General features: G+C 45.4%; 1 protein-coding gene across 5 annotated transcripts in view; it reads right to left on the bottom strand.

The window, feature by feature from the left end:
- Nucleotides 1-8,468: 8,468 nt before the first annotated feature.
- Nucleotides 8,469-17,768, bottom strand: part of TEP1 (telomerase associated protein 1) — a 40,701-nt gene continuing 31,401 nt past the window's right edge. For 2 of the 5 annotated variants that reach the window (XM_061180561.1, XM_061180563.1), the window contains 20 exons: nucleotides 17,153-17,277; nucleotides 16,933-17,032; nucleotides 16,568-16,723; nucleotides 16,209-16,421; nucleotides 15,839-15,992; nucleotides 15,517-15,729; nucleotides 14,723-14,883; nucleotides 14,370-14,483; nucleotides 13,278-13,385; nucleotides 12,769-12,901; nucleotides 12,609-12,685; nucleotides 12,370-12,502; nucleotides 12,094-12,230; nucleotides 11,810-11,934; nucleotides 10,557-10,700; nucleotides 10,314-10,410; nucleotides 9,475-9,580; nucleotides 9,163-9,368; nucleotides 8,929-9,033; nucleotides 8,469-8,701 (listed from right to left, as the gene is read on the bottom strand). In XM_061180561.1, the coding sequence (XP_061036544.1) occupies nucleotides 8,579-8,701; nucleotides 8,929-9,033; nucleotides 9,163-9,368; nucleotides 9,475-9,580; nucleotides 10,314-10,410; nucleotides 10,557-10,700; nucleotides 11,810-11,934; nucleotides 12,094-12,230; nucleotides 12,370-12,502; nucleotides 12,609-12,685; nucleotides 12,769-12,901; nucleotides 13,278-13,385; nucleotides 14,370-14,483; nucleotides 14,723-14,883; nucleotides 15,517-15,729; nucleotides 15,839-15,992; nucleotides 16,209-16,421; nucleotides 16,568-16,723; nucleotides 16,933-17,032; nucleotides 17,153-17,277 (2,730 nt within the window). In that variant the 3' untranslated portion in view covers nucleotides 8,469-8,578. Of the gene's footprint in view, nucleotides 8,702-8,928; nucleotides 9,034-9,162; nucleotides 9,369-9,474; nucleotides 9,581-10,313; nucleotides 10,411-10,556; nucleotides 10,701-11,809; nucleotides 11,935-12,093; nucleotides 12,231-12,369; nucleotides 12,503-12,608; nucleotides 12,686-12,768; nucleotides 12,902-12,938; nucleotides 12,996-13,277; nucleotides 13,386-14,369; nucleotides 14,484-14,722; nucleotides 14,884-15,516; nucleotides 15,730-15,838; nucleotides 15,993-16,208; nucleotides 16,422-16,567; nucleotides 16,724-16,932; nucleotides 17,033-17,152; nucleotides 17,278-17,768 lie in introns of those variants that run through there. The other 3 variants (XM_061180562.1, XR_009699408.1, XM_061180565.1) reach the window with 3 other exon arrangements.

Genomic DNA, 17,768 nt, shown 5'->3' on the forward strand with positions numbered 1-17,768 from the left:
CACTGGCTTCTTTGGGCTTTACTTCTGCAAGCACATATTTCTTCTGATGTTAGTGTATCTTTATTTCCAGGACAGAAAATATAGCTTCTCTGCGTATGCCACAGCTAGCTGCAAGTTACTCAGGATCCTGTTCTGTTCTTTCACAGCAGAATAGCCTCTGTGCATTGAGGGAGACTCATGGAGGTTAATGTTTTTCCCCATTTAATACAGTTTTTCTGCAAACTGGAGTTTTTTGGGTAGTATTATAGGAAGGGTAGATGCAGCAAAGACTGAATTGTTTCCCATACAAATCTTCTCACTTGCCTTTTTCCCCTGTTTACCACCTGCAGACCAGGTCTCCCACCACTTAGCATCCTAGGTCTCAGCAGATGTCCAAAATTTTGGGAAGCACTTGGAGGACTGTCACTAAGCCTAAATATATCTCAGGGAGGAAGAGAGAGAAGGAGAATGATTTTGATGTACCCCACTCCATCTAAGAAGTACCAAAGTCTAAAACAGATCCAGAGTCTTCTTGACTATTTGTAAACACATGCAACACAGATAAACACACACATACAACATACTTCCTTAGTAACAATGAAGGTTATTTAAATGAAAACAATAGCTTGTAACTTTTTAGAGACCAGATTACCAATATCTATCAAAAATTTTAAATGTATACACCCTTTGACCTAAAAATTACAGGTGTACATGTTTACATAGATGATGTCACTGCAGAATTGTTATATGCAAAAAAACCCATAAATAAGGAACTAGTTAAATATATTCTCTCATTGAAATACTATGCTGCTGTTAAAACTAGACTATACACTTCAAAAAAATGTAAGAGAAGGGAATACTTCCCAACTCATTCTATAAGGCCGTATAAAACTAAACCCAGATAAAGTTATCACAAGAAAATTATAGACCAGTATCCTGTAAGAATGTAGATACAGGTGCAGTGGTTAATAATCTGCCTGCCAATGCAGGGGTCACAGGTTCAAGCCCTGGTCCAGGAAGATCCCACATGCCGCAGAGCAACTAAGCCCGTAAGCCACAACTACTGAGCCCGTGTGCCACAACTACTGAAGCCCACGTGCCTAGAGCCCGTGCTCCGCAACGAGAAGCCACCGCAATGAGAAGCCTGCGCACTACAACGAAGAGTAGCCCCTGCTCACCACAACTAGAGAAAGCCCGCATGCAGCAATGAAGGCCCAACACAGCCAAAAATAAATAAATACATTTATTAAAAAAAAAAAAAAAAGAATGTAGATACAGGGACTTCCCTGGTGATCGAGTAGTCAAGAATCCACCTTCCAATGCAGGGGACATGGGTTCGATCCCTGCGTGAGGAACTAAGATTCCACATGCCGCCAGGCAACTAAACCTGCGTGCCACGACTAGAGAGCCTGCATGCCGCAACTACTGAGCCCGTGCACCCTGGAGCTCGTGCGCCACAACTAGAGAAGCCCGCATGCTGCAACTAGAGAAAGAAGCCCACAATGAAGAGCCCACATGCTGCAATGAAGACCCAGCTCAGCCAAAAAAAAAAAAAAAAAACAGAATGTAGATACAAAAATAAAATACTATCAAGCGTAAACCAGCAAACCATAAAAAAGGATTATACAGCATGACCAAATGAGATTTACTGCAGAAATGCAAGTTTGGTTCAACATACGAAAATCAACCAAAATTGATGGTTGTGACTTTTGCCAAATGTAGGGCAAGTCACATGACCATCTCATTAGCTGCAGAAAAAGCACTTGGCAAAATTCAACACCCTTTCACGATAAACATTCAACAAACTAAGAATGGAAAGGATCTTCTTCAACCTAATAAAGGATGTCTATGAAAAACCGCAAAAAGACTGAAAGTTTTTCCCCAAAGATCAGGAACAAGACCAGGATATCTGCTCTCACCACTTCTATTCAGCATTGTACTGGATTCTGGGCACAGTAATTAGATAAGGAATAGAGGGGAAAAGGCATCCATATTGAAAAGGAAGAGGAAAAACTATGTTGGCAGATTACATGATCTAATATACATATATTAGATTACATGATCTAATATATATATAGATTAGATTACATGATCTAATGTGTATATATATATATTAGATTACATGATCTAATATATATATAAAGCCCTAAACAACACATGCAAAAAGAAATTAGAGATAATAAGTTCAACAAGGTTGCGGGATACAAGATCAATACACAAAAATCAATTGTATTTCTATACACTAGCAATGAATAATCTGAAAAGGAAATTAAAATCCCTTTATAATAGCATCAAAAAAATAATTAGGAGTAGATTTAAATCACAAAACTTGTACACTGAAAATGACAATACATTATTGAAAGAAATGTAAGAAGACCCAAATAGGTGGAAATACACTCCATGTTCATGGATTGGAAAATTTAATATATCTAAGATGGCAATACTCCCCAAAGTGATCTACAGATTCAGCGCAATTCTGGTCAAAATTCCAACAGCCTTTTTGCACAAGTGAACAAGACAAACCTAAAATTCATGTGAGATTGCAAAGTGTTCTTGAATAGCCAAAACAATCTTGAAAAAGAAAAGGTTGGAGGACTCACTTTCTGATTTCAAAACTTACTACAAAGCTGTAGTAATCAAGAAAGTGTGGTACTGGCATAAAGATGATATATAGATCAATAAAATTGGAGAGTTGTGAAATAAATACATGCATCTATGGTCAACTGATTTTCAACGAGGATGCCAGGGCTACTAAAAGGGGGAAAGAATAGTTTTTTCAATAAATGGTGCCAAGACAACTTGGATATCCACATGCAAAGTAATCAATTTGGAATACTACCTCACACTATATGCAAAAATTAACTCAAAGTGTGTCAAAGACTTAAATGTAAGAGCTAAAACTATAAAACTCTTAGAAGACACAGATGGGAATCTTGTGACCTTGGATTAGGCAATAGTTTCTGAGATATGACACCAACAGCACAATCAACCAAAGAAAATAATAGTGTTCATCAAAATTTGAAACTTTTGTTAATCAAAGGACACTATCGGGACTTCCCTGGTGGTCCAATGGTAAAGAATCCACCTTCCAATGCAGGGGACACGGGTTCGAACCTTGGTCGGGGAACTAAGATCCCACACGGTGCCGGGCAACTAAGCTCGCGTGCCACAACTACTGAGCCCATGCTCCTCAACTAGAGAGCCCACATGCCGCAAACTACAGAGCCCACGCACTCTGGAACCAGTGTGCCACAACTAGAGAGAGAAAACCTGCACACCACAACTAGAGAGAAGCCCGCACGCTGAAACAAAGAGGCCACATGATGCAACAAAATATTCCGCATGCCGCAATAAAGACCCAATGCAGCCAAAAAAATAATTAATTATAAATAAATAAATAAATAGATATACTAGGGGAAGAAAAAAAAGGACACTATCAAAGTGAAAAGACAACCTATAGAATGGGAGAAAATATTTGCAAATCATAACATGATGAGGATCTAGTATCCAGAATATGTAAAGAACTCTTACAATTCAACAATAAAAAGATAAATAGGGGCTTCCCTGATGGCACAGTGGTTAAGAATCCGCCTGCCAATGCAGAGGACACGGGTTCGAGCCCCGGTCCGGGAAGATCCCACATGCCGCGGAGCAACTAAGCCTGTGCGCCACAAGTACTGAGCCTGCGCTCTAGAGCCCACGAGCCACAACTACTGAGCCCATGTGCCACAACTACTGAAGCCTGCATGCCTAGAGCCCGTGCTCCACAACAAGAGAAGCCACCGCAATGAGAAGCCCGCGCACCACAACGAAGAGTAGCCCCCGCTCGCCACAACTAGAGAAAGCCCACACGCAGCAACAAAGACCCAACGCAGCCAAAAAAATAAATAAATAAAAAATAAATTTATAAAAAAAAAGATAAATAACCCAGTTAAAAACCAACCAAAGAATCTGAATAGAAATTTCTCCAAAGAAATACAAATGCCCAATAACAAGCACGTGAAAAGATGCTCAACATCATTAAATATTAAGGAAACAAATCAAAATCACAAGATACCACTTGACAAACACTAGCAGGGCTGCAATTAGAAAGACCAAGAATAACAAGTACTGGTGAAAATGAGGACGAATTAGAAACCTCACATGTTACTGGTGAGAATGTAAAATGGCTCAGCTTCTTTGGAGAATAGTTTGGCAGTTCCTCAAATAGTTAAAACATACAGTTACCATGTGATCTACTAATCCTGATCTTAGGTATGTAAAGAGAATTGAAAAGAAATGTTTACACAAAAACTTGTACGTTACTGATGATAGCAACATAATAATAGCCAAAAAGTGGAAACAACCAGAATTTCTATCAATTGATGAATGGATGAACACAATATGGTGTATCTATACAATGGAATATTATTGTATTATTTATTGTTATATTGTATTATTATTATTGTATTGTTTATTATTATAAAATGGAATAAAGTATTGATACATGCTACCAAATGAACCTTGAAAACATGCTAAGTGAAAGAAGCCACACAAAAGGCCACATATTGTATGATTCCATTTATATAAAATGTCTTGAATAGGCAAATCCATAGAGATGAAAAGTAGATTAGCAATTGCCAGTGGCTGGAGGAAGGGGTGAGAGGGGAGTGATTCGGTACAATGTTTCTTTTGGAGGTAATAAAAATGTTCTGGAATTAATGGTGATAGTTGCAGTGTTGGAATATACTAAAAACCACTGAATTACAGGGTGAAAAACAGGACTCCCCTAACACCACTAGTCCAGTGCTTAAGGCTCCGGGGAAGGGGGAACGAGTTTGATCCCTGGTCAGGGAACTAAGATCCCGCATGCTGTGCAGTGTAGCCAGAAAAAAAAAAAAAAGGTGAAAATGAATTATATCTCAATTAAAAATGCTATACTGAATTTTTGTGATATATATTTTTCCTTTATAAATAGTGGCCCAAAAAAGTTGCATTGAAATATACATACTATGACGTTTAAGTAATAAAATGCAACAGGCTCCCAAACAGTAAAATAGATATTCATGAGTCCATACTGATATGTGAATGACTCAATATATAAATAAGTGGGGAAGTGTGGATAAACATTCCTTTTAGAAGAATTTCAATTAATATAGAAGGGCTGAGGGAAATAGAAAATCATCATTAGAAAATCACAGTAATAATTGCTCAGGCAAGATTGATGGATGAATATTAAAAAGTCAGTGAAAACAGAATATTTGCATAGTCTAAAAAAACTTACCTCAAAATTTATTGATTTTGTGGTGATTACCACAAATTCTTTGATATATCTCCCTCTTAGAGGTTTAATCCCCTTCCCCTTGAGTGTGAGCTAGACTTAATGACTTGCTTCTAACAAACAATATGGAGAAGGTACAGTAAGAAAAACCTGGCAAACATCACCTCAACCTTACAAGTGATCAAGGTTAACACCACTAGTAGTAAGTCATGCTGATATCACTGCTTTTGATATGATGTAACAAGAAGGGCACATCATCTCTTGTATTCTTCCTTTAAATTCATAATTTCAGTCTGTTCATGAGAAGACAGCAGAAAAAGCCAACCTGAGGGATATTCTACAAAACACCTGACCAGAAATCTCCAAGAATGTCAAGACTATGGAAAGTCTGAGAAAGTGTCACAGTTGAAGGATTAGACTAAGGAGCCATGATGACTAAATGCAATGTGGTATTCTGGATTGGACCCTGGAACAAAATGAAGATATTAGTGGAAAAACTGAGGAAATCGAATCACATATGTAGTTAATAATATTGTACCCATGTTAATTTTTTGGTTATGTAAGATGTTAACACTAGAGGAAGCTGGGTGAAGAAGGGTATGTGGGAATATTCCGTGTAAATCTTAACTGATCTTTTTTAAAAAAGGACTAAGAGCCATTCTACTGGAAAAGCATCAACACAGGTTCTTTGAGGGTATAACTGTGTATCCGGTTCCTAGTTCTTCCAGATACATGGTAGGATGACACTTCCCTCCCCTTTGACGGTAGGCAGAGCCATGTGACTTGCTTTGCTCATGTATATAAAATATGAGTGGAAGTGATATGTTTTATTTCCAGGTAGATTTAGAGCCAACAAATGGGGTTTTTTTTTTTCTTTTTTAAAAATTCTATCAGTTCCCCATATATATATATATTTTTTTTAACTGAAAAATTGAGTCCAGATTTCATCTGACTGATTAAATATATACCAATAACCAAGACATGTTTGAGAAAGAATAACAAGGTGATACTTGCACTAGTGGATAAGGAAAAGAACAGTCAAGCACTTCCTGAACATCTACCATGTAAGTGTCAACTACTGTTCTAAGTGTTTCACATGTTTTAACTCACTTAATCCTCACAACATCCCTAAAAAATAGGCAATATTATTCTGCCTCTTTTACAGATGGGGAAAGGGAAGCAGTCTTGTTAAAACAAATTTCTGACCTGTCATGGAACAATACTTTCGTAAAATATAATAAAAATGAAGTACCAGGAAAATGAACCATCAAGAATTTGTGGAATAGCACTGGTCCACAAACCAAACTTTGAATAGATATGTTCTAGATTTCAAAAACAAATTGTGGTGAGAGTTCCCCGATGGCCTAGTGGTTAGGATTCTGGGCTTTCACTGCTGTGGCCCAGGTTCAGTCCCTGCTCGGGGAACTGAGATCCCACAAGCCGCATGGCATGGCCAAAACAAACAAACAAAAAAACCCAAACTGTGCATAGATGTGTAAAAACAGATGTTAAAAACTGACACATGAAAAAGGTGCTTTTGTGGGTTGAAGAAGAAAAGACTGCTCCAATGTCCTATGATCCTATAATCCAGTGACTATAATTGAACTCATCCAGGCACTGGGAGACACTGAAACTGTTTAATGATAAGAACTCAGAAAATATTTAACGTAAAACCTAAATTGATTTTCCCTTCAACTCCCTTGGGGACATATTTACTGTCACCTAGAACCTGTTCTTCGCTCAGAAGATTATACTTCTGAGCGAAGTTTATACAGAAGAAGATTATACAGCAATTATACTTTGGCCTCGCTGTGTACCTCCAAGATAAGAAAGATCACTCCCTTCAGGTGGACCTGGTAAACAAAGCTGAGTCTACTGAGCAAGGTAGGCTTTACTTTCTCCAGCCCCACTCCTCCATCCTCAGCTGGGGTGCCTTTGTAGAATTTTTAGAGCATGGCAGACAGACATCTAGGGCTTCCTCCTGTCCTTGGCCCATGCTTTCAGGGGAACAAAAGGCAAAAGATTGAAACCAGTGACTTCCAGGATGATGCTGTGCCATGGTTCTCTGTAGCATTTCTGGGTAGTATTATGAATCGTTAAGTTTCAAATTCCCTTAACTTGGACTTCTAGTCACAAGGTTCATGTAGAGCAGGTAGTCTAGAAGGTATACTTAGAGCCCTTGCATGAGGCATGTGAGAAAAGATAGAAGCATGACCTATGATTAAAACTTATTAGCTGATGGCATTCCTTATGTCTTTATCCTCAGGCTGAGAGAGAATATGAGGCATTGGTAGAAATAAGATAAAGTCCTTCAGGTGATTTCTCCACGTAAAATCTGGAATCAGGGCAAAGTAAGAATAAAACTGAGTACCCCTCAACTCCCTAAATCCAGAAAACTCTAGACCAGAGTGCAGTGATATGTCTCTGAGAGAACGCTACCAACCCAGGATAAAATCCTGTAATAGCTCTGGCTTATCAGACACAAGTCCTTGACTTCTTGGACACCGAAGACCCTTAACCCTTCCTTAACCCTTAGAAAGAAAGGGCCTCAGGGAACTTCCTCTCGCATAAAATAGAATTATAGGAAAATAAGACGCTCACAGTCCACAGCAAGTCCCTGTGTAGGCATTGTTCCACCCTTCAACTCATTTTATCTTTATGAACTTCAATTTGAGAGGGATACCCTTTTGTGATCTCCTCCAAGAATGCAAATTACTATACTGACTAATGCTTCCAAGTCAAGTGGCTGCCGCTGCCCTGCCAGAGGCTGTGAAAGCCAGAAGACACGTCTGCTCTCAGTGCCCTGGCTTCTCACCTCTCACCTGGGCAGTTGGCTCTGAGTAGATGGCGCTGTTTCTGTGACAGGAACCTAGTGTTGTCCTGGTTCTATCCCAGTTCTTTGCAAATACCCTGACCAGGGCACAAGTGACTCATTCTTCCTTCTCTTGCTCTTCCTTGAACAAGTGAGAGGTCTTCAGATTTCTGTGCAAACTAAGTGCTGGTCAACATCACTTTCATTCCTCCTCCTGGTAGGAGTCACACCTTTCGGTCCTGGGGCCAGAAAATGACACAAGAATTCTAAAGCATAATTTCAAAGAATACTAAAGATCTGGTTCACATTCTTGCAGTTCTAGTAAGGATTAATGTTAAATCAGAAAAGAAACATAAGAACATCCATATTCTTCCCTCTTGGTCCAAATCCACATAAGAACACAGGCAGGACTGCATGTGAGATTTTCCGACCTTTTATTTATATAATTGTATCAAGAACGTAGCCACTGGTGTCTTCAGGCTCTGCATCTCTAGCACAAGCGGTCTCTTTGCCCTGAGCAGTGATCTTCATTCCCAGGACAGAAAGTATACATTGCCCTGCGTGTCTCCCACTGCGAGCTGCAGGGTAGAGTTAGGACCCAGCCAAGGTTCCAGGCAGCTCACTGCCCCTTCACATCGGAACAGGCCCAGCTACAATGGGAACAAAAACAGGAGATGTGGGCTACAAGCCTAGGGCCTCCTTACTAACTTATTTGTCTCACACCAATGACTTTTGTTTAGAAACAGGTTAGTTGCACATTATTGCAAGAAGGACAGAAGAAAACAATCTTGATCTTTTGTCCTTTCTTACCCCAAGTTTGTTCTATGACATCCCTTTAGCCCTCCTTACACACACACACACACACACACACACTTACGAGCTGCATACTGGGCCTCTCCCACAGTTTAACATCTCTGTCCTTTGAAGCTGTCACCAGCAACTCAGGCAGCACATGGAGGGCTGTGACAGAGCCCGTGTGAATCTTAGGGAGGGAGGGGAAGAGGTGTGGTGAGTTCTCAGTGGACCCTCCTCAGACAAGGAAGCAGAGAAGTCCACTGGGTCAGACCTAGAGCCTCCTCGCCAACGTCTGTGACCTTTCCCTCAAACTCACCTTTCTACGCTGCCGTGTCTTTAGCTGTGGGACTGCTGGACGGGTATACGTGTCAGCACATACACATGCGTCTGTCTCTGGAGTTCGGGTTTCAGGCATTTCTACTTTTTCCTGCCAGATATTATCTGTGGTCCATTCTCCTTCAACGTTGCATCTAGCTAGGTTCCACAGCGTCCCGTCAGAGCTGGCACACAAAAATGAAGACTCTGCCATTTCAAGGGCAGAGTTTGAGCCAGGTCTTAGACTTTGAAGGATCCACCATCCTCCCCTAGGCCACCTCTGGATTCCTTGGGCCCTCCCATCACCACTCACCAGATTCAGGTTTGGCCTGAGTTACCGATATGAGGGTCTTATTAGGATTCTCTAAGCTCAGATCAAATTCCGGGCACTCTTCAAACTCTCCTAATTCCTTTTGGCTCTGTGAAAGGATAGATCATTTTGATTAGACTACTTGTATCACTTACTGCTGCCCAGACAAAGCAACTCTTTTCTGCTCTGGGCTGGTCAAGATTTTTTAAAATCGTATCCTAAATACAGTAAAGTACTGATACACAAATCTTAAATGGACATCTTGATAGAATTTTACACGTGTATACATCCACGTAATCCCTGCCCAGATCAAGATGTAGAACGTTTCCATCACCCTGGAAAGGTGCCTTCATGCCCCTTCCCAGTCAATACCAGAGTATCACCACCCCCAGAGCTAACGATATTCTGACTTCTGTCACTATAAATTAGTTTTGCTTGTTCTTGAACTTCATTTAGGTGAAATCATGTAATATGTACTCTTTTGTGTCTGGCTTCTCTCGCCCAACATAATGGCTATGAGATATATCTGTACTGTTCCAGACACTGCTAATACTCACAGTGGCAAGACAAGACAGACATGAAGAAAATGCAATTAAAAAAACTAGGTTTATGGTTTCCCACGATTCTTTTAAACACTAGAATCCTTTTTAGTATCAATGAAATCTTACAGGGAAACCCAATATAAAATGCTCTTAAGTAGAGCTACAGTTGAAGGAAGAGAAGGGGATTTGGAACCAACTGCTTTTCCCTTCCTTCCTCTTATCCTCCATCATGGCCCCAAGGCTTTAAAACATTGGTCCTGGACAAATGTTTGTTTTAACACACACCCAGACAGAACTTACTGAGAAAGAAAGAACTCTAAGGTTCATTGACTGCAGGACAAACACACCATAGTCCTGGTGGGTGGACAACATTATAGGATCTTCTGAATAGCTTCTCCTGGTTTATAAGAAAGAGAGAGGCTAAGCCCAGGAACACCTCTCCATAAGACCCCAATGTTTGTTCTAGTTAGACCCAAACTCAGGGTAGCCACTAACCCACTTTTCCTCTTTCTCCAGCCCAAGAGAAAACATTTTGGATCTTACCAGATTACAGAGGGCTCATCACCTGGCTTCATGTGCAGTAACTGCAAATCTGCTTTGGCCAAGATGAGGGAGTGACCGTCAGGGGCCAGACCTACACCTGTCAGGAACCCTAAGTCCTCCTGCAGAACTCGGTTCAGGTGAAGACTACAGTGCAAACAAGGACACACGGACAGAGAAAGATTCTACTTTAGTCCACCTCCCTCAGTTCCCCATGAATTCCTCAGCAGTAAAGTATAAAACAAAATGTATCACCGTCCCTACACATTGTGTTCCTCTTTCTGTCTTTGTTATATTAGTATTCATCATACCATCATCACCTTATCTGCTCAAACCAGGAATCTCTAACGTTCCTGTCCTTTCCTTCCCTCCTGACCTCCAAGTGACCGATAAGCACTGTGGAGTCTACTGGCAACACATGCCTAAATCTTTATCTCTCCTTTTCATCCCCACTGCCCAGGTCAGGGCTCACGTTCTGTCTTCCCTGGACTACAGCATGAGCTGTAAATGTGGTCGCCCTACGTTTAGTATCTCTCTACTACTAACCATCCTCCGTGTGGCCACTAGAGTTCTCTTTCTAAAATTCAGATAATTATTCTGCTCAAAATTCTTAGCACTGTGCCCTCTACAGCCTGGCCCCAGTTTATTTTTTCAACCCAATTCCCCACCACCACTCGCACCAAGAACCCAAAGACTGAGCTATACTCAGAACACACCATGCACTCTCATGCCTCCATGCCTTTTGTTAATGCTACCTCCTCTTCCTAAAAACACCATTCCCTTCCCTTACTGATTCAGAAAACTCCTACTCATCCTCTAAGCCCAATCTCAAATAGCAACTCTTTTGTAAACAGTAAATTTCTTAAATTCTGCAGCCCCAGGAATTTTACATATATGTATATAAAATATATACATATAAAAAATATATATATAAAAAATATATATATATCTTTATTATAGCAGTAATCACTCTGCATATTGTTGGCAGTTTACTTATCTGCACATTCCTGTACTGCGAGCTCCCTTAGTTAAAAATTAATTTCAATCTGGTTCACACTGCCTGGCCCAGAGCTTAGCATAGAGTAGGCACTTGATAATTATTACTTAAATTCACATGATAAGGAGCAGAAAACAATTTCCCAGTGGCTTTTTCCTGCTTACTAACATCCTATTGACCTAGTTCAGAAGTAGAAGGGAGTGATTTGAGCAAAATCCCAGATGTAACTGTATTCATTAACCCAGCCACCTCATTTCACCTGAAATTTCTGGGTGCTGAACCCTTCTGCAGTTCCACTTGCCACTCGCTGACTTTTTCATCAGCACTGACAACAATCAAGGTGTGGGCTGAGTACCAGATCAGAGCACTGATGCGGCCTGGAGCCTAGTGAATACAAGTTTATTTCAGTATTTCTGAGGAACCAGGATTAACCTTCTTCCCCATCCCAGGCATCTACGCAACCTCTAACCCCGGCACATACCATCACATACACAGCCAGGGCAGAATTCACATAAACAAAGAACTGAAGTTGACCCAACTCACCTGTGCTGTGGCCACAGCCTTAGCTTCCTGCCACAAGGTGAGTTCCCCAGCTTGATTCCCAGACACTGCTATAGAACCGTCTGGGGCCCAGGCCACAGCAGTGATGGCTGCATGACTCCTGGGTATATATGTGTCATCTGGAGAAGAAAGGAAGTGATTCATTAGGAGCTGGACCACTGTTGGGATACAAGAGGAGATGGCAGGCTACCCTTGACCTTCTTGGTCGGACTAACACACCCCCCTTTCACACCTTGCGTCTCTCCACACCTCACTCACCTGCTTCTTCAGGTACCTGCCAGAGCTGTATGGAACCATCCTCTGAGGCGGTCAGCAGGAGGCCTGAGGTTTCTGAAACAGCAGCTGCACTGACTGGGCCACTGTGTCCCAGGAGGGTGTGTGTTTGAAACACCTAGGAGGAAAGGATGGAGATGGAACAGTGGGGAGGTGACACAACAGGATGTGGTCCCATCATACCCTCTCCACTGCCCCCACCCAAGGCCTTTCAGGGAACTCACCAAGAGTGGATGCCACAACCGTGTGGCCCCATCCAATCCCACAGTTACCACCAGAAGCTCTGACCCCAGCTGGCCAGCTGATAAGACACAGAAACTGAGTCAGGAGAAGGGGAGAAGGGAACAGGCAGCGGGGACGGGAAGGTGGCTGACATTTCATTACCTGCACTGGGCTCCAGGGCAGCCGCACAGTGGCTGATGGGTCCTGAGTGAGCAGCGATGCTGGTCATCTCCACACCCTGATGGTCCCACACTTTCAAGGTCCCATCTCGGCCCACAGATACCACGTGCTCCTCCTGCCCCAGAGCACAGGATCAGAGAAGAGTCACACTGAGCGGTACATGGGAATTACGACTCCCGCCACAGAGGTGTGGGCTCAGCATTAAGAGCCTAGAAGATGTCAAAGAATGAGGACACCCCGGAGAGTGGGGCTGGGAGGCTCAGGACTACCATCATGCCACGAGGTCATGACACTGAGATACTGTGCTTCCATGCTCTCCCTCCCCTCACACCAACCCTCAGCCTCAATACCCTAATCCTGCTCTAATTCACGCCCAAGCATCTCACTCTTTATACTTTTGCCTTTGGGATTAGATACGCAATGCATCCAGTCTCCCAAAGCCCCCTTAACCTTCCCAGGGACCCCCAGTGGGCTCTCCACTGCCTTCTCACCACGGCCAGCACGGCGCTCACGGCACTCTGGTGACCCAGGAACTGACCAAGCTGCTGTCTCGACTCTGGGTCCCACAGCCCTACAGAGCCATCACTGGAGCAGGAGACCTGCAGAGTCAGAGGACAGAGGAGTGGAATAATCAGCATCCCTCCAGCATTTCTCTGTACTTGTAACGTAGGGTGGAGGGCTGTAAGCCTGGTGATTAACAGCAAGGGCTGTCCTGGGCTCAAATCCTAGTTCCACCATTCATTGCTTGGTGACCTGGGGCAAGTTCATCTCTCTGGGCCTCAGGCTTCTCATCTATTCAACTAGGATAATGACAGTGTACCTATTGATATGGGGCTGAAGCATCTACGTAAAAGACTTAGCAGGATGCCTGGTACATAGTGAGCATTGAATAAATAGTAGCTATTGTCCTTGTTATTAACATAATGTCAGTCAACAACAACTTCGTCTCACCCGACAAAGGTGAGAAGTCTGCAACGCTCAGGAGAGATCTGGCTGCCTAGAAGTCAGGGGTAGGGCAGACTATGACAAGTCTATTCAATTGCTACTCATTTCTTTTTGAGAACAACAGGGACTCTGCACTGGAAAACTAGGCTTTACCAACGAGTGCATAATTTGAGACCCATTTTTCACTTAGGACCAAAGAAATCATAGCAGTACCTTTACCTACAGGGACAGGGCATCCTAAGCCCTTGGGGAGACAGTTCTGTGTTCTTGTTAAGAGCATGGGCTTTCTTATCATAAAGTTTACTGGCTCAGCTTCTTCACTTACATGACCTTGGAAATGGTCTTTAATCTAGCTGAGCTCAATATCTTTGTCTATGAAATAGAGAGAATAGTAGTATCTTCTTTATGGGGTGTTGTAAAGACTAAATGAGGCCATATATGCGAAGGGCTTAGTCCAATGTCTGGCACATACTAAGTGCTCAATAAATGTGAGCTATTATACTGGGTGTTAGAAAATTATATTAACACTCTATAATACTGTATTATAAATGGGTATTAGGAACAGGATGAGGTGGGATGTGTTGTCCTCCCCCAGGAACCCTGCTGAGCTTTGTGCCACCGCCCACCCCTTCACTCACCAGGAGGTTGTCTTTGGTCCAGGCACAGCCAGTGACCCAGTCTCGGTGACAGGCAGAGAAGGAGCAAATCAGAACAGGGGCTTTGGGTGTCCTCACATCCCAGCAGAGCAGATTCTGGACAGGCCCCAAGAGAGGAAGCCATCAGGACCATAGGACAGAGGTAGGAACACCAGGGCCATCTCAGGCAAAAAATTTCAAGGAAAGGGGGACTATCAAAGGAGGACGGGTGGACAGATCCTGTACAGGCCACTGAGCAAAGTAAAAAGCTGGAGGAAGCAGTGGGAAGTGAGCTGCTCAGGAATCCAGGACCAGAGGGGCTGGGGGCCCACGGGGAGGAGGGCCCTGCAGCTCACCCGATCCCTGCCCCCGGTGGCCAGGCTGCATCCATCAGTGCTGAAGCTACAGCAGCTTACGGGGCCCTCGTGTCCCCGGAGCTCAGTGCCACAGGGAAAGTCTTCTGTCTTTTGTGGCAGTGCCAGCAACTGCCTTGGCCACAGCCGTACTGTGAAGTCCTCTGCATTAGAAATGGGGAGAGAGGAAGATTTTCTGAAAGAGGAAGTGACACAGGCCTGGGAGGCCAAAGACAAAGGCAATCATGGGGGCTGAAGGTGATGTCTGAGGGCACAGCTCCAAGGGAGGGACGCCGTGAGTCCCACCCAGGCCCTGGACGAGGACCAGCCACCATGTGAGGGCACAGGACAGGAGTGCCAGGCACTCCCAGCTCCGGCTCTGCGGCGTCTCCTTCTAACTCCCGACTGCACCTCCGCACCCTCCTCTTCTAAAGTGCACAGTGTCACTTTGAACAAGCCTCTTACCTACAGAGGACTAAGGCCATTTTCACCTTAACGTCTCTCTCTTCTCCTAAGGGAAACCCATCCCTTTTACACAGCAAAATCCCCCACTAGGCAGAAACTCAAAGGGTGACAGGAATTACAAAGAGGTCCCAGAATCAGGGTTAGGGAACAAGAAGAAACAGTCTAGACTGATTATGCAAGATAAATGCATTTAAAAGCACTTTGCAAGTTGTAAAAAAAAGTTATATAGGTGTGTGTATTTTCATGCACACATATACATACAAATTGAAGAAAGTTGTCAGCATATTTGAAAGGAACAGTGATTCACGACCCTGCCCATCGCCCAGCCGTACCTGAGGCAGCAGCCAAGAGTTCCTGGGACGTGGCCAGTGCCAGCACAGGCTTCCGGTGTCTGGACAAGAGCCAGAGGGACTGAAGGGAGCCTCCCTGGAGCATCCAGCCCTGCAGGGCCCCATCTTCTGCACCGCTCGCCAACACCTTAGGGCTGAGCCAGGCCAGTGCAGACACTGCCACATCTAGCGCTTGACACTGAGCCCCCTGGGAACCTAGAGAATGAGGGACAACAACAGAGTAAGATGCTTGGAAAGGGGGCCAGAGTTGGGGGAGAGGGGCCCTTTCCAGGCTCAGACACTCCAACCCTTCTCCCTCCAGTACCTGAAGAGACTGTGTAGATCCGAATGCCATCTGCTCGGTACCCAACAGCCACCTGATCACCATCTGGGCTGAGGGCCACGGAGAGGGCAGAAGAGAGAGAGGGGGAACCTAGGCGCCCACGGGGACGACCCAGAGACCCGGACCACACCTGAACCTGAGGGCCAAGAAAGGGGCTTAAAGATAACCCACCCCCCATTAAAGTCCTCCTTCCAGAGACTCGTCTCCGAGAGCTACTGTGCACACGCCGCACCCCCTCCCCGTAGCACAGGCTCCTCCAGACTCCTCGGCAAAGGCGCCACCCGCCCCCAAACAGTCCCACACCTTTGCACCCCCCTCCTCATAGCCCACCACCAGCCCTCTGTAACCTGACCTTGCCATCCTCTCCAGCCGTCAGTAACTGGCACCCAGCACGCAGGAAAAGGGCAGCAGTAACAAAGCCATGGTGCGCAGGGAAGGCAGCCAGCCGTGTCCCCTCCTGCCAGACCCAGAGCTCCACCATCCCGTCCAGCCGGCCCACAGCTACAGCCCGCCCAGACACACTGAAGGCCAAGGCACGGACAGAGGCTCCTGGGGCCCCCAGTTCCTGCGTGGAGAGGTAGAAACTGGAACGTCAGGGCCCTGCTCTCAACCCAAATCTAGAGTGACCCAGGATGCAGGTGTCCGCCATTTCCCACCCTCCACTCCCACCCTCCCGTGCTTCCTTCCCCAGGGCCACCCGGCTCCTCTCACCTTAGTGACTTTGAGCCCATCCACCTGGAAGAAGCTGAAAGTGCCAGCCCAGCTGCCAACGGCTATCACCTGCCCCTCTGGGTGGAAAGCGATGCAGTTGAGGGGCTTGGGACAGGTGTGCTGGGAGGCCAGCTGCCCGCGGACTGTGTCCCACAGCTGGAGGAGAGAGAAGGGGAGGAGGACTCAGGGTGCTGAACACAGATGCCTGAGCTGCTCAGTCCCAGAGCTCCAGGGGCCACCTTGTCCAATCCCCCGCCCTCAGCAGGCCAGGCAGCCAGAGCCTCTGCCGCGCTGAGGAGAACAACCTCACAGGGCTGACTCCGAGTTCAGGGCCACTTTCACCACCACAGCCCCCTGCTCGTTACCTTCAGGCCTCCCCCCAGGCACACGGTGGCCAGAAGCCGGCCGTCTGGGCCCAGGCAGCAGCCGGTGATCTGGTGCTGGTGAGCCTTGATCTGGAGCACCCTATCCCAGGGAGACAAGGTCAGGGGCCCCGGGCCACAGACTCCCTCCTCATCCCCCTCCCGCCCTGGGCTTCCAACAAACAGGGACGGCCCTCATGCTGAGACGTGAGGAGCCCCTTACCGACAAGCGTGCTGCAGGTCCCAGAGCTCCAGGAGCCCGTCAAAGCCAGTAAGAAAGAGGGCGTTGTCGGAGAGGAACGAACAAGAGGAGACCCCATCACAGCCACTCACCACAGACCTCTCCTCCTGTGACAGTGAGCGGGGAAGCGCCCTCAGAACACTCCCCTGACCACTCCATGTCCAGCCCCTCCGAGCCCCAACCAGGAAGGAGGCAATGGCTAGAAGGGCTGGAGCCCTTAGCTCTCCACACTCCCTGCTAAGTCTCAAACTCTGGCGCTCTGGTCCCACAGCAGGAGCCCCTGTGAAAAGTGCAAAGCTTTGGGCCCTACTCCAGACCTAGGCCAAGCTCGAACAGCTTCAAGTGGGACCTCACGATCCAAGTGAGGTCACATCGTCCCCCTCACTTCAAACCCCATACGTAACCCCGAGTCACAGAAGGTTTGGTGCTTCTGAGGCGGGAATGACGTCACACACACGCCTATGGGGGGCGGGGGGCACTGACATGGGCGGAAGAGGAGCCGGCGGCTGTGGCTGCAGAACCCACCTCTCCAGCCTAACCTACTACCGCCCTGTCTCACACACACTCTGCTGCCACTGTTCTCAGCAACTTAGAGGGA

Source organism: Eubalaena glacialis, chromosome 2 (genome assembly GCF_028564815.1).
Source record: "Eubalaena glacialis isolate mEubGla1 chromosome 2, mEubGla1.1.hap2.+ XY, whole genome shotgun sequence".
In the NCBI taxonomy this organism is placed as follows: domain Eukaryota; kingdom Metazoa; phylum Chordata; class Mammalia; order Artiodactyla; family Balaenidae; genus Eubalaena; species Eubalaena glacialis.